The sequence below is a fragment of the Marmota marmota genome, unplaced genomic scaffold, assembly GCF_001458135.2.
Source record: "Marmota marmota marmota unplaced genomic scaffold, marMar, whole genome shotgun sequence".
NCBI classification, from domain to species: Eukaryota; Metazoa; Chordata; class Mammalia; order Rodentia; family Sciuridae; genus Marmota; species Marmota marmota.
The window spans coordinates 18,868,192-18,885,731 of record NW_026000005.1 but is presented as its reverse complement, the minus strand read 5'-3'; the positions used below and the strand labels follow the sequence as shown (position 1 = coordinate 18,885,731).

Here is a 17,540-nt window from a genome sequence, read left to right as displayed (position 1 = left end):
TATTTTTTTTTTTTTTTTTTTTGGTAAAAATACTACTATTCTTTCACTAGAAATTCTGTGCCAAACTGCAAATGTCATTTGTGTAATAGACAGACAGTTATTATATTTTTTTTACTTTTTAAAATTTGTTTTAATTAGTTACACATGACAGTACAATGATCTTGACATATCATACATTTGAATCAGATGGGATATAAACTTTTTAAAAAGCTTGTCCTGCAGGTGAATCCTTTTGATCCCTAGCATGTAACCACCCCAAACATTGCCTCTTAATGTTATCTTTAATAGACTTTTGTATAATCATATCGAACATTTGGAATTGTAAGAAATAATTACTATTGAAATTTACTCTCAAAAACAGATATGGATAGATTATACCTATAAGCTCTTAAAACCAATGATAATGGAGTTGTTATAACTCAACATATTTTCTCCAAACAAAACTTTATATTAGATAATAAAATAGTAATATAGTGCTTAGATAAGGATTTGATTAGGAGGTGACCCCTGTTTTCCTAAACTTTGGGGAATAAGTAAAATTGCCTTATATTTGTACATCTATGATACATAATTTTTCTTCTCTCTTTCAAGATTAATCTTTAAATCTTTAATAAAGTATGATAACATTTAATAGATAACCAGGAAAATGAGGAGATACTTATTTATTTATTTTTTACTGTAAGGCCCTTTATTTATTTATTTTTGTTAGAGCTTTATAGTTACACATGATAGTTGGGTTCATCCTTACAAACTCATATAATCATGGAAATTGATTTAAGTTCATGACTCCCCCATTTTCCTTCCCTGTTTATCCTCCCATCCTCCTTCCCCTCTCCCAATCTTCTTCCTCTATTCTACTAGATTTCCTTTTCCTTGTCTATTAATTTATATTTGATTGGTTCTTTATGTTATCCTAGCTTCCCTCTCCCTTTTTGTTATTTTACTTTAGCTTCTGCATATGAGAGAAAACATTCAACCCTTGAATTTCTGAATTTGGCTTATTTCTCTTGGCATGGTATTGGGTTAACCTTATTCAATGACAATTCAAGGTGCTATTATGAATTTTATGAAATTTCTTTTTTATCTCAATGCGTATCACATTCACTGAAAAATTCATTTCTTAAACATTCCTATAAAAGCAATAGCAAATGAGGTAAATGGGTATATTATACAGTAGACATTTTCTATGAAAATATCCATAGTGGTATATTAGTATTTATATGAGATTTTTATTACAAGGTAGCAGTTAATTGAGAAGGGGGTTATTGTTCTGGTTGTTTCCTGGGGACCATGTGCTATACATGAATTACACTGATGATGAATTACAAAAGATAAGAATAACTAGTTCTTTTATATTACTCATGATTGTGAGTGAGGGGAGATGATAGAGCGTGGGAATATGAGCGAATTTAGAATTTGAAATGGTGTGGCTTCTGTCTTTGATACTCAATGAAATGCTTACTTTTAAAGCTTCAAGAAAGTTGAAAGTTTTTACTTTCATATTTTCTATGAAAAAAAATCAGCTATTGTAACTTTTTCCCAGAAAAAATAGCACTTTTATTCTGGGGGCTTCCAGCTTTGTTTGAAAAAAGTTTGTATCATGAATTTACCAAAAATGTAATAGTTCAGAACTCTTTATATTAACAATAAATTTAACAATGAAAGTAATACAAATTATCACTTTTATCTCTTAACAGTGGAAAGAGTGGAACGAGAAAACCTTTCAGACTATTGTGTTCTGGGCCAGCGTCCAATGCATTTACCAAATATGAACCAGCTGGCATCCCTGGGGAAAACCAACGAACAGTCTCCTCATAGCCAAATCCACCACAGTACTCCAATCCGAAATCAAGTGCCCGCGTTACAGCCCATCATGAGCCCTGGTCTTCTTTCCCCACAGCTCAGTCCACAACTTGTCAGGCAACAAATTGCCATGGCCCATCTGATAAACCAACAGATTGCCGTTAGTCGGCTCCTGGCTCACCAGCATCCTCAAGCCATCAACCAGCAGTTCCTGAACCATCCACCAATTCCTAGAGCAGTTAAGCCAGAGCCAACCAACTCTTCTGTGGAAGTCTCTCCAGATATCTACCAGCAAGTTAGAGATGAGCTGAAGAGGGCCAGTGTATCCCAAGCTGTCTTTGCAAGAGTGGCATTCAACCGTACACAGGTACAGTTAACATTCATCATAATCAGTGGTTAAGAAAAATATTAGGGATACAATTGTGACATGTCTTAATTCTTATTTATCTCTTTAAAATTTTTAAGCATATTAGAGTGCATATAATTATGTTAATATTTCTTTGATATTGAAATATTTCACCATTTGATCAATGCATGACCTGAATTAATTAATAAACTAATTAATTTCAGTAGTGTAATGACCATCTGTGAGCCTACTATGAATCTACTACCTAGTTTAGGACCCAGAATAGTACTAATGGCTTGGGTCTATGTTTATGTTCCTCCTTACCTCTTCATCTACTTGTCCCTGGACTTAACCTTATCTTGAATTCTGTGATTACTATTCCCTTGTTTTTTGTTAGATAAATTGAAAAACTATTTATGCATGCCTAATCTATTGTTTATCTTGTTTTGAACTTTTATATTATGTCACAATTTCTCTAATCCCTTCAAAATGTGCAAGTTAGATTTGAGATATTGATAACAGATCATTTGCTCGTATTTTTAATGTTTTAGAAGAATATATGACAATATAACATTAAATGATAAAAGGTAAACAGTTTACTCATATGTTTATTTGAAAGGTTCTTTGCCATCTGTGGTTCTTAATTATTCTTTACCTCTTCAAAACTTGTATGCATTTCAGAACACATAAATTAGATAAATTATCCTTTGGTCATGAAATATTATCACAGTTGTTTCATATATTAAAATCACCTGGAGGGCTGTTAAAACACAGATTTACAGGCCCAGAGTTTCTGATTCAGTTAGTTCTGAGTTAGGACCCCCCACCATCCCAAATTTTATTTCCAATAAGGTCCAAGGTGATACTGATGCTACTGGCTTGGGAGCCTCACTTTGAAAACTATCAATCAAACCTCTGTGTATGAGTAATGAAAAAGTAAAGGTGCTTAGCTTCTGAGATCTAATCTGATTTAATATGACAAAATATAACCAAATAGTTATATAAAATATAATGTATGTTAAACAACACAGGATAGTGTAAGCAAATACCACAATGGGGGTTTATGGTGAGTTTGGGTTGGGGAATACTTCTAGGATTCCAGAATGAATGTGATAAGTCTTCAAGAACACAGTAGGCTGGAGTTAGCCACCCTACTAAATGTGAGGCAGCAAGCTTCTCTCTGTGCAGATGAAAAGATGAAAAAGATCATGGCTGAACATATGTAAACAACTAACTAGAGTATTAGGTTGGGGTGTTAGATCTTGAAAATTAAATGAAATTCAATAGGCAAAGATGGAGAAGAAGAGCATTTTAGCTAAGGAGATTCACGAGAAAATGTTGCATCAAAAATGTGTGAATAGTTGGTAGTTTATGATCATAAAACTTAAAGATGGTGATGGGAACAGGGTCATGCTAAGAACTTTGATCTTTAGGCACTTGAGACTCTTGAAGGTCTTATGTAGGAATATTCTGTGATTCAATAACCAAAATTAGATCTTGGGAAGGTTTTTCCCCCTTTTCTTACGAGAGTAAGAGGATAGAAGATCATTTCGAAGGCTGCCATAAGTATCCAGCTGAAAAGTGGGGAAGTTTTAAGCTAGGTTGGTGGCAATGGAGTAGAGTTGTGAGTCAAGAAACATTGTGGGAATAAAATTCACAGAAAGTGTATGAGTGGGTAAAGAAGGAAGTCGAGATAATGCCAAGGTTTGTGACTGAGAATAGGGTGTAGTATTAAGAGAATTAAGAAGGACATTGAAAGATTGGTTGGAATAAGGTTACAGTGATTGTTTTGGAATGATTTATTTTGACTTTAAAATGTTAGCAGACTTCTTCTGAAGATTTATAACAGTCCTTGAAAATAGGAGTTTAGTACTGAGAAGAGTTGTCAGGGGTAGAGTAAGAAATTAGAAGAATTTTCACAGAGCCCAGAATTTAAAGAATTAGGAGATGGAAGGGGGAGAACTATCACCAACCAACAACACCAAGAAGAGAGACAGAAGAAATGCCAGAAGAGCTGGGGCAGGTGGAGGTGGAATGGAGGAATAGTGGTGAGAGTAGAGAAGACATAAGTAGAGTTTCCAGAAGGACTCTTCATGTGTGGAACATCCATAAAGGAGAAGCTTGAAACTGCTCCATAAGATCTGATGATTGGTTGGGAGAAGTCTTTGGCAAATTTTACAGTATAGTTTCATTTCAGTAGTAGAGAGAGGAACCAGGCCTTAGGAGTCAAGGAATAACCACTTGTTGAGGATACAGAAGCAAACCACGTTTTCTAAAATTTGGTGTTGCTTGAGCAACTAATTAAAAAAAAATAAATAAATAAAATTTGAGGTTGCAAAGAAGACTAAAAGCAGGTGGACAACTTAAAAGCAGTCAATTTGAGATTAAAGTATTTGTGAGGTAGTTTGGGTCCTTGCTGAAGTTAACACGAACTAGGGATGGACCCCAAAATGTGATTATAGGTAATAATTTTCAGCAATGATGGAACTGCTGGACTTGGAACAGGGAAGAAAACAGAGTGGGCTAGTTTGAGGTTTGGTACTGACATATTAGGTATGAGGGGGGGTCAAAGAGTGGTGAAATCTCTTGCTTCTTTGGCTCTTAGCTAATTTATGCATTCTGTCAGTGACAGTTCACATCACTTGAAAATGAGTTCAGAGGTTTGGGAGAGCCATGAATGCTCCAAACATTGCTCTATCACTTTACTCTTGTGAGTTGAAGTGCTTAGGCTATAGCATTTGTGCGTCTACAGTTATCTCTGGACTGGGTTTATGAAAGGCTGTGGTCCTTTTGAGCAAGTCTGTTGCAAACTACTGCAAAATGCAAATTGGAAGGATGCATCTTTTGACTGTTTTTGCGGTTCTGTGTGTGTATGTGTGTTCTTTCATCTATCATCCATGTGCATGAATAGGCATTTCATGCCTAGCCAACATTTTATTGTCTGGTTATGTATACAGCTCCTTTGGCTAAAGATAAAATTGAAAGCATGGTTTTATTACTTTAGATTTTAGAAGCAAATACAGTATATATTTTTATCCAAATAGCATGAAGTATGAGAGAAGACTCATAATGAGGCAAGACCAAAGATACTTGGTGAGAGGGTGTGCTTGGCCAAAGCACTGGACTCCTGCAGGTCTGTCTTCTGCACAGTCCATTTTGTCTCTTTTTATGGATTAATGATTTTTCTTTGGCATTGCCACCTTTGAAGTGCCAAGTTATAAAATGTCTAATTGAAGCATGGAACACATTTTAATATTTTCCTCCTTCCATTAAATTTGCAAGATGGCTACACCCAGAAAGAAACATTCACTTTCAATCAACATGAGCTTGAGTTCCTGGGCCAGCCTTGAGGATATCAAATGGAAACTGCATAGGAATGTATGAGTATTTCCTTTTAAAATTCTGCTTTTAATTTGGGAAAGCTTTTCATCCCTCTGGGATCATAACCTGTTGTGTATAAAGCCCAACCTAATCAAGGTAGATGGTATTGACAGAATGACATAGTTTGAACTTGAGCAGGAGGTCAGCAGGCAGATTGTTTTTGCTATGTGTACTGTAGTCACTAACAGCAAGACTGGGCAGCTGGTTTTACCAGCAGCATTGTTAAATGGAAAAAATGGTCTACTATGCCCCCACGAAACCCACCATGGATTTTCCAAATGGTGAGGCGGTTTTGAGTGGACTCAGACATTTATGAGTGACATAATAATTTCTCAGCTATAATAAAAACTAATGTTACAGATAATATAAATGAATTGTTAGTCTTTGGATAGAAAAGAATTGTAACTTTTTTTTAAATTTTTTTTTACTCAGAGCAACACATTCAGATCATTCATTTGATGGGCACCTAAAGCTGATATCAGGCTTAATTACTTCACTAATATGTAGATATCCTCATATGCTTGAATATTTTCTAGAAAGAAAATATTTTCATGATCTTTAGTACTCATTTATTATCAAATTCAATAAGAAAGCAAATAAATACATTTTTATCACCCTAAAATTAGTGTTCCTGAATATGTACTTGGTGATTTTACCAAGAAGGAATCTAGCTTGTGTATGTGTATATAAACTGAAATCATATGTAAATATTTAAAATACAGCTAGAATTGGAAATAAAATACCTTATCTGCTTCATTTCTCATGCTTAAGACTTCTTGATGAAAAATTAAAATTCATAATAAATAGCATTTGAAAATGCCAGCTCTTTACAGAGAAACTAGTTGCTATGTATGGCAGAATCATTGCCATAGTACCATTTGATGAAGTAAAATAACACTAAGGACTATATTTCCAAAAGCTTGTTTTTAATGCATTTTTATTTTAATAAATATGCCTTTAAGAAGCATAAAGTGAATTTGTTTGATGAAATGGTGCCCCACCCATGCTTCATGACAAGGTCATGGCCATTGCTGGAGTCAGAGAGAGACAACCTTTGGCTAATCTGATTCTTTTATTATTGTGGGTTCTTTTTCTTACTTTTCTCTGTGTGTTAACAAAAACATTTACTGTCTCTTCTAAGAACATAAAAATTGTGTCACTTGTTCTGAGCAAGAGATACAGCTTCATGACTTTATTCGAAGTCATGAAATGCCATTGTGGACTCTAATGGGACCATGAGACTAACATAGTTCTGATTTCTGGTGCAGAGTCGTGCCAAGCACCATGTCTTTACCAGTCTTTTAAAAGAAAAGGCTTTTCATGCCATGGCAAATGGGATTCCAGGAGAACAGTAAGGTGAAAGTGATAAGGTATTTTCTGACCTGGTCCTTAATATTCAGGCAATCCTATGATTCATTTCTAAGCACTTTCACTGTAGTCATTAAGCAAGATGCTATGGTCAGTACATCAGAGGAAGTTGAGGTGCACAACATCCCTGCATTTGATGCCCCACCCCAGGCTTTCATTTCTAAAAGCTTCTATCTGTTGTTGGGCATTTCATTTAAGGGCTCTCCTTGGGTGACTGGATTTTGCTTTGCTCACACTGGCAGAGAGCTGGAAATGCTTAGTTAGACAATGGCCTGATGGTACAGGAAGATGACAGCCCAGCTCCCTTGTCTACTGTGGTAGGGACTGCTCTTTCTCTCCAGAACTTTCTGCAGAATCAGGCCATGCCTGGGACTTTGCTTGCACTTCTTCCCCTCCTTATGTCTCACCAGTTTCCTGTGAAGCCCTGACTTAACAAATCACTTGCATGGGAGTATTTAATCTCAGGATCTTTTTTTTTTTTTTTTTTTTTTTAAATTCCAGATTATAGGTCCATGTCATTGCTAGCCTACTTGACATTTGGTCGTATCATGCCAGTAGTAGTTTGAATAAAGTATATCTTCATTAAATTGGGTGCATTGGCATACGCCTGTTATTTCAGCAATACAGGAGAGGAGAATTGCAAGTTTAAGGTCAGACTCAATTTAGCAAGCTCCGTCTCAAAATAATCAAGGACTAAAGGACTGGGGATGTAGCTCAGTAATAGAATGAGTGCCCCTGAGTTCAATCCCCAGCAGAAACAAACAAACAAACAAACAAAAAACCCTAAAACTTCAGTTTTGTCAGTTTTATGCTCATTCTTTTCACAAAACAAAAGCCATATACTATTATGGGACTAGTAGGAAGAGTTTCACTTTGAATCTATTATCACTACTATTATATTAAACCTGTAACTCTAAAAGTCATTGGATTGCTATTGATATTATCCAGATGACTACTGACTTAGGGATATTGAGAGAGAGAGAGAGAGAGAGAGAGAGAGAGAGAGAATATGAATTGAATATGAATGAGATTGGGAAGAAACAGATATGAGGTATGAGGCCTTAAAAGTTCTATCAAAGTAGACTTGAATGAAAACCATCCTTACTAAGTTTGAAAGGTGACTGATGTTATCATGTGAATTTCAGAGTAGTTTTGCTCCTTGGCCCTACTTAATCTTCAGTGCTTTGTCAGGGATGTAGAGGTGTAGATGGTGTCTCTGAAGTAATAATTTCATATAACCCATACTCTTTCTTTTTTGTCTATATCCTGAATTTGTCTTAGTGTTGACATACTTTCACTTAATAGGTCTATGGACATGAAATAAATTTCTTATTTGTGTTTCTTAAGTTGTGTTTCTGTCTTTGCATTTTGACAGTTATGAATCCTAATCTTAGGCATTATTTTGCTTTGTTACAATATGGACTTAAAAAATCAATTGTAGGATTATACAAGTATGAAAAATCTTTTGACGATCTTTTAAAAGACTTAATATTACTGATGTCCACTGACCTATAATGAGCAAGTTTCATAAAATATGTACAGTGAATCTTCCTTAATAGATAAACTATTCTCTAATTTATTTAAAAATCCAATGACCTACATATTCATATGTTCAGAAATCCCCACTTACTAACATTGTTTTTCCTCTGAGACCTTCCATCTGAACAAATCTGTTAAATGAAGTAGAGGAAGCTTTGATCCAAACTAGGCTAAATCCAGTGGAACGGATGTGCTGCCACGTGTGAATGGGAGCATTAGAATGCCAGAAAAGGGAAATTAGGTGTGATCCTCATGCCCTGTCTGCACTGCTTGCCCTTTTCCTTGGTGACAGAGCTTAGGAAATGTCCTTACCCAAGGAGCCAGCAAGGAGAAGTTTGCATCATTTGAAAACAAGACTTCTGCCATGATTGTTATTAATGGAGTATATCATTCCCCCTGCCCCCCAGCAGGGCATGCCATAACTCAGAAAATTTTAGGTTCATCTTGTGTCTCAGGTAGTTCTGCTGAGCCAACCAGAAACATGTTTTCTGTGGAAGCACAGATGTGTTTTGCAAAATGTGCTACTCTTTTATAACATTTGGTCTCTAATTTGGTATCTTGCTCCTTCTTCAGTTTAATAATAAAAAAAAGTCACAGAGTTACCCCATTTCCAGATTTTTATGAAAGTCCATGCTTGAGAAAGCTGTGCACCCTGGTCTTATCTGATAGAGAACAGGATACTGAAAATCCCTCAGGAACTCATTTGGTTGACCTGTCCTCGTTTGACTACTTTTTATTTTTTATGAGACTTTGCAGAAAATTTGCAGTTTACTCATCAAAGCCACATCATTTGAAGAAACTTAAGACCAGGGTCATAAATACAATTTATGAAGTCACTCAGCAACTGGAGAATGTTTTCAGCGGATTGGAAAATTAGATTGAATGATGTATCAGAAACATTGGCAGTAAGGTCAACTGCTAGAAGTGTAAACGTCTTTGCGTGAGATGACATGAATTTTGCTTTTATGCTTTATTGACACAATGTTTATAGTACATGTACATCCCAAATTATTAAAGTTGAAATGTCTAAGGAGTGGCTAAACATGTTTTGAAGTAACACAGAGATGTGTAGCAACAAAATAAAAAGTCTGGCAATCCAAATATTTGTACATCTGAGTGTTAGTGTGTTACGATTCAGTTTTGAGGGCGGCAAGATTTGTCTTTCAATTTCTTTGTTTGATTTATACATATTGTTAACCAAAGATATGCATAATTTAATTACACATACAGTTTGTGTTTGTAGATAACTTGACCTCCAAGATATTCAGAATTCTTTGTCAGCTAGCATCTGGTCCCAGCCATCATTATTTCTCGGTGTCCAGCAGAGATACAGGCACTTCACAAGTCATAGAGTAATGGGACACAATGTAAATCTAGGGGTCTTGACTCCATGGTTCAGTGAGCTGGTTATAAAATGGCAAGGAAATCTGTGAGAAAAAGGAAGTCCACCCACTGAAAGATGGGCTATAAATATGAAATGCTGCAGATCAGGCATGAACATGTTATTGAGTTTCAAAGCAAATAATATACCCTCTTTTGACTTCAGAACATTAAATTAATAAAGTAGGAAGAGATGTCCCTGCTTGCTTCATAAAATAAACAATCTTTCATTTCAGAATCACTGGCTTGAATTCATAGATGTAAAGATTGTAATAATATTAATATCTCCCATGATAGCAGTGTCTCAAAAGTTATTTGGTAGCTTGAGGGTAGCCCTCTAGATAGCAGGTTCACTTTGGTTCCTCCTGTACATATATAAAGACTAATATATATGGCCAATCTCAGCCAAAAAACAACATAGATTGGCTAGGTCAAAGAGCTAATGTATTCAGACTTGGGGAAGCCAACTTTGTGCTTTGTGGGTAAAGGAAAGGTTGATTTGCTACCTATCAAACTGTACAACTCAACTCCTACTCGTAAATCTACCTGAGATAGAAACTTGTGTGTAACAGGAAATGGAACTATTCTTTTTTTTCCTCCCTCCTTCACAAAACTCATGCCAAAGAATCAGAGGAAGCAAATATGGTGACCTCCTATTCTATGTATTCCTTCTGCCCCTGACCAATGTGCAGAGTCCTTAAAAGTTAATGAGTCACTGGACTCATTATAGAAAATTCAGGTGTCTCCATTTTTACAGGAAAGAAAAAACAACAACAACAAAAAAAACAACAAAACACTCCCTTTTGGTGATCGTTTTCTAAGTTTTTTTTTTTCCCCCATGATTTTCCAACAGGGAATGATTGACTCATTTCATGCAGGTGGGGGGCTCTGTCGTCAGTAAAGTCTTTCTTTCACCTCTAGTGAGTATGTCTTAATAGAAACCTGGGCTTTCAGCATGCAGCTCTATCCCAGATCCTGGATGATGTTTTCTAATTAAAGTAGAATTTTCATAAAGGAATATAAGGAAACATCAGCTTTAGGTCTCATTACTTATATATTTTTCTCCATTGCTTATTGAAAGCAATAGAATAATATATATAGTTTCCTTTCATGGAAATTGATTAAAATGTTGACTGTTTGGCTTGGGGTTAAGTGCCTGTTTATTCAAATAAAGAAAATTAAGTTTAAAGGCCAGAAATACTGTTAATATATATATATATATATATGTATATAACCACATTGAATTGAAATCAATTGGAAATTACTAGATTGTTTCAATTTTACCTACAAGTTTTGTGACTAAAATTACCAATCCAGACTTTTATCATTTACTTTCAGATTTCTCTTACTATGATGCCTGCCCCCCACCACCAAAAAAAATGCTTTACACATAATGGCTGGCACACACACAGATGTGTGCACATGTGCAACTGGGTTTACCTCCAGCTCTATCTGTATATCTATTTCTAAAGCAAAGACTCCATGAAAGAAAAAAAACAAAAAATATACCTTCATGAACCAATATTCACACCATGTTTGAAGCACTCTGATACTTTCTAGTTTTCTTAATTCTAATTCATTATAAAAAGTTTGTTTTGACCTGCTAAATTAATTTCATGATTCACTAATAATTATGACCCACATTTAAATTATCCAGATTAAGGCTTATTTTAAATTATTTCAGTTACTTAGAGAAGGAAAGTTGTTTTACTTTTCTGAAATATAAAATTAATATTTTAGTGCTATCTGAAATATACATATGGTCATTTCATATTATATATTTTATTAGCTTTTCCTTTGGAGGAGACTTGAGCCAAATAATTTTAATTATTCCAAAAAGTTATTTAATTATTCCTAAAAGTTATTATTTATAATTTGCCTTCTGTGTAAGTAGACATTTAGCAAAATATAACTGAATTGACTTGAATATTTAAAATTGAATGTTTAAAATAAGAATATATTATATATTTACTTGCTCATTTAACAAATATTAAGTATTTAGAGACTATGTTAGTCATCATAATGATGGCTAGCACTTTTTGAACTTTTAATATATATCATGTACTCACATAACCTCTATAGGGAGCCCATGAGGAAAGTAGAATTATCTCAGATTTATGGGCAAGGAAACTGTCCTTCGGGTGAATAATTGTTGTCTAATTAGAGTCCAACTTTTAACCGAGTAAGCCTGAATTCCAAGCTCAGACTCAACCTCTTTTTTCTCAATCATTGCTGCTATCATAGAGTGGCAGAAGAAAGACACAGTTCCTTTTTCAAGGCAGTACGACCAATAAACAGACTTTTGAACCAGAGATCCTTTTGTGGTATAGTAAGGACTGTGATGTGTTCCATGTGCTATGTCAGACCAGGTGCTTTTGACCCTGGAAGTGATTGAAGTTAACGCAGAAATATTTCAGCAGGAAAGAATAATGTTTTATAACTATTTCAGAATAATCAGCTCGTGTTAATACAATGCTTTACTTATATCTAAAGGCATCTGATACATTTGAGATATAAATATATTCAATAAATGTATTTTTTGATTTGTTTTGTTTTTGGGAAATGCTATTTTTGCCAATGTTTTGACAAAGTAGCCAAAGCTAGTAAATTTTTTGGGCAGAGTGCCAACAGTTGTTTCACAGAATACTCATGGAAACTAGGAATAACCAGGGCCCAGAACTTTGTGAATGAAACAGCCCTGGTGCCAGGTACTTGAGGTGTGAGTAGAAACCATGTACGTGCCCAGAGCTGAGAGCACCACTGGTAAAACGTTTTCCAAAGGGAACCTGTTCATTTCTCTGTTTGCTTACACTTTTTGGTGCTAACATGTTTAGAAAATTTTGACTTGGATTGTGCATAGCCCCCATTCTACTAACTAACATTTTTTAAAAAGACAACAAGGAGGAAGTGATAAGGAGGAAAATGAGATGAGACTGTTTACCTAATAATGTCTACTGTTGCATAGGTTAGGTTAAAAATAGTAAACTTGCCAGAAATTGGGTTTTGGCCAAGGTCCTCCATTGTATGAGCTCAAGTCTGATTTGTACAAGGTATTGCCTTGAATAGAGCACAGAATGCTTTGGCTTTAAGAATATTCTGCTGTAGCCATTCACTTTGTGTTGCATGCTTACTGTGTTCTGATGTGTCAGGTGCCATATGTGAAGTTTTATTTCATGCTCAGGGAAGAAAACTGTCTATGAGATAAGTGTTTTGTTTGATAAGTTGCAGGTTTGGGGTATATGGAATATTTGTTTTAAAGAGGAGTTTGCATGACTCAAAATTTCAGTTTCAATTATGGTTCAATAGACTGAATGAAAAGCTCTTGGGTATAATGTGATTCAGGCTTTCAATATGTAGCCTGCCAGGCAGGGCGTGTCGCTGGCTGTTTAGCCAAGATAGGACACTCTGTCCCAGGAATGTAAAAATAAGCATTCAGTGCTTTCTTAGATCCCTATATTCCCATATATCAACAACTAATCACTAAGTGCAAAGTGTGTAGATCTCCTGCCAGAGTTGTAGAATATGACTATAGGAGGAAGGCTTTTATGGTGGCATAATATAAAAGATGGTAAGTCTCATAATTGAGAAAGAATCAGTGCTTTTGTGCATTCTCTGTCCAAAGAAGGGAGAAATAATACCCAACTGCAGTGGATATACATGTACACATATGTGCCTAGTCTTTTAGTGCTTTGAAAAATTTATATCTACAGTAACATTTGTCTGCAAGTGTTACTTTTGTATATGCATTTATATTTGCAAAGTACATTAATTCCCTGTAGATACTCAATTCTCTCCACCGTATCCTACAAAAATGCCACATGCATAGGCTGTCTTTCCTAATAAAGAAATATTGTAATAAAAGAGAGGTTTTATTAAACTAATGCAATAACGACATTTTCTTTGAGGATTTAACACATCATTTTTAATAATAAAAATCAAATTGTCATTGTTGTGCCCTGTATACCTTTTATTCAAATCAGACAAAGTACTCAGGCTTCATGGCTAAGCAGTGCTCTGGGGGGTGGGGGTGGGGTGGGAATTTTTAGCATTACACAAATGAATTTCCGCAGCCAGATTCATAGTGGGGTTGTAGATTATGAATATGGGACCCAGGGAAACCTGTTTATATTCACAAGCAGAGGGGAAAATGCCTCAGGAGCATCTAGAAGGAAATGAGACTAGAAATTAGGAGGGAAGCGATTTCGTTAGGTCAGCCTTCAGATGGTGGATGCCAGTAGACTCTACAGCTATGCCACTGATCTCACTGCTTCCACTAACTCTGAATTAACCACCAAAATGTGAGAGTTCACTTTGTGCGATTAGCCTGGGAATTTGGCATTACCTGGCTTCTTAAGAGGATACTAGTTTTTTTTTGCTGTTGTATCATCTGGACAAATTCCAGAAGTTCATGAAATCAAGGCTAACAAGTAATCATGAAAAGGGAGAGTGAAATATGAGGAATGTGGAGGGATGTTGTCTTTCTTTTTCCTTTCCTTCCTTTCTCCCTTCCTCCCTCCCTTCTTTTATTCTTTTTTTTTTTTTTTTTTGCACTCCAAGGGAAGTATGTGTTAGACAGGTTATACTTAGGGGCAGGATGGAGAGTTGGCCCAAGTTAGTGCCCAAATCTGCAAAATGGGATTATATGTGGTTGTCCCAGAGTTAATAATTAAAATATGGATGGATAGGACTTATTTTCTCTACCATTATCAGTTGAAGTGTTTCTAAAGAAGTGCTAAGTGTATGATTTTATTTTTAGCATAGCCATAGGCAGTATATATAAATTCTCTTGGGGGTTTATGTGCTCTTTTAATGTCTACCTTTATTCAGATTAGAATCTCAACAATTTTAGACTATTTGCTTTATATGATAAGTGAGTATTTTTTTGATTGAGTTACCTCAAAGGTACATGTTATAATAAGTGAACATTGCAAGTTACCCTTTTTATCTCCCACTTCAACAGCCAGAAACAGAAACATAATTTATAGAAATGAAAACAGTCTCCAGCTAGTTTGATTCTTTTTCCAAAGAGAAGCACTGGGGCTTGGCTGGGCCACTTTCCTCTGTACACACCTGGTGTATATCACTTTAAAAAATAAATTATGCCTCATTAAATTACAATTAAGTGGAATCATGATCATTTGTTTTTCTGGAAGGAAGATGTTTTGCATATTGAAAGCCTAATTTGTTGCAGGTGACAAAAAGGCTGAGCAGATTATCTAATATCACTTCATTTTGGGGGGTAATGTTTGCTGGTTAGCTTGTATATACTCCAGTAGTTCAGAATTACATTAATGGGGACTGTATTATTTTCACTTCAGAATGTTTTCTATCACTTTATCAGTTTTTGTACTTTCTTTCTTTTTTTTTTTTTAAACCTTAAGGAAACAGAAACTTCTCTTGATATTCTGGAGAAGACTTGCTCTTTTTTTTTTTTTTCCTCAAATATTTGGTTGTTTCCTGTCTCTTCCCTTCCCCTTTGTGTGGTTCCACTGTTATCTCTCTACCCAGGCACTACTTGCATTTTAAAGTCCCAACTAAAATGTTATGTCTCACTCTCTTCCAAAAAGTTTTCCCTGAGCCCTGCAGTTTGCCGTGCTTTTTTCCTTCTTTGAACCGAGTTGGCTCTGGCTCTATCTCATGATTATAACACCTGTCATCATTTCCATGGTACTACCATAAAACCTTCTTCTCCCCACCATATACTTAACTCTTTGGGAGCAGAACCCATCTCTTTTTAATCTTCTCATTCCTCTCAGAGTTTTGTACCAAGTCATAAGTAAGAAATGAATTAATGGAGGGATCTGTCATTCTTTGAGATTAAGTGTATTGAATTTAGGGGTTCCCTAGATAATCAATGGTAGATATTAGGTTTAGGGTCCTCCTAGATTTTCTGGAGAAATATATCTCAGTCCTAGAGAAGCAGTAAAAATTTGAGAGCCATGAAAAAATGTTAAAATTTAGTCAGTAATGACTTTAACTTTTGCTGCTAGCCTTGGAGAGGACTGGGGGCCTCTGAGGGGTACAGGCTCAGAATTCCTAGAACCTGCTCTGGGTTTGTATGTGTTATCTTATAGGATTAGAGGCTCATCAAAGATGTTTTATCAGCCATCCCAGAGAAGGTAACAAGGGCTTGTACAGAAACTTGGAAGTAAATTTTATAGAAACAGTCATGGTGATGTTTCCCAAACTTTTCTGAGTCTTAGCATGTATCAGGCACACTGACAATTTGAGACCAGCTATGTAAATTACTGAAGATGTAAGGAAATGAAAAGCTCATCAGCAGAAAGATAGATTTAGAAAATGTAAGGTCATTCATTTAATCTGTTACAAAGATATTTTAGAATACCGGAAAAATTAAGGACGTGAATTTTTCATTTCAAAAATTAATTCAAATTCTTTGTGTGTGAAGATGGCCTATGTTAGCAAGCAAGTTGGATTGCCTTTTATTGTTCTGTTGCATTTTGTGCTTCGAATTTTTTACTTATAATGATTTTTTTCTGCCCAACTTGTATGTTCTTTGCTGGTGCTAGAAATGATATGAAGGTTGCAAAATACTCCATTAATAGACCAAGGAAATGGCCAATTTGAGGTTCTCTTTGCCTGATTCCTTTCTTTTTCCATTGACTTGTATCCCAAGAACTCTTTTGGAGGGGATCTCCCCTTATGCCAATCTTGTTTCCATTCCTTGCATTTCACTATGTTTCATGGTCTTACATAACCCCAGCTAACACTGAAGAGGAAATTGTTATGACTCCCTGGAGAAGGCTCTGTTGCCTATGAGGAGGAAAATACTTAATGGCCACTTTACTCAATACTTGCAATATGTTTTAATATGATTACTGATATGAAAGTTTAATAAGCAATATCCTGGTTAATTTATTAATTTCCCTCCATTTGCACATTCTCAATATTCATGACCTTTCTATTCATAAAAGTACATCTTTTTTTTTCGGTGCCCAGGTGCCATACCACATTTTCTGTGTCTCAGGCTGCATAATGGCCATGTCCAAGTGACACCTCCTGCCTGGCTGGCTGATAATTAAAATGCCAGATGACATAGTGGCAAGGGCTTTAGAAATATTTATGTGAGATAAATTATTAATTTATGTTCTATTTGAGACAGTTTCAATATGATAAACATTTACTTTTTGTTTTTTTGAAAATTAGGTGGGGTGATTTGTGGTGTAAGTTAGGCTTCAGACTTTCTTGTGATCCTCCCACCCCCACCCCAAGGATGATTTTCAACTAGCTAAATTCATTTCAATAAGTTCTGAGCCTGCAGAGTTTAGATTACATTTTTTAAAATCACAGTTTAAGATAGTTAAAAGCACATAAATAACCAAAGTGAAAAAGACTGAACAAAACCACAAGAGCACTTCTTGTGCTCACTAGTAAGCCACTTATTATTTGAAAATGTCTGAGGTAAAAAGAATCCACTCGGGGACCATGACTACTCAAATGAAAGTTTAAGTGAATAATTTGGTACAGTTTTCTAATTCTCTGGAGATGATATAAGGAGGTGGCACTTGCCACCTTGTTGGTTTGAGTCTTTATCTGTAATTAGGCAAATGAACCAGAGGCAGCAGAATATTCCACCAGCCCCTTAAAAAACAAATATTGTGTCTCTTTCACTTTGGAAAGGAGAGCTGACGAGCAATCATTCTCAGGGTGCTTTGTCTGCATTTTCCTTAGAGATGGGTTAATTTTCCCATAAGGTTGCCCA

At 35.5% G+C, this 17,540-nt stretch overlaps 1 protein-coding gene across 2 annotated transcripts in view; it reads left to right on the top strand.

Annotated features, from left to right (window-relative positions):
- Satb2 (SATB homeobox 2) overlaps positions 1-17,540 on the top strand; it is a 176,000-nt gene that overhangs the window by 99,682 nt on the left and 58,778 nt on the right. For both annotated transcript variants that reach the window (XM_048808248.1, XM_015481199.2), the window contains exon 7: positions 1,698-2,170. In XM_048808248.1, the coding sequence (XP_048664205.1) occupies positions 1,698-2,170 (473 nt within the window). The remainder of the gene's footprint in view (positions 1-1,697; positions 2,171-17,540) is intronic.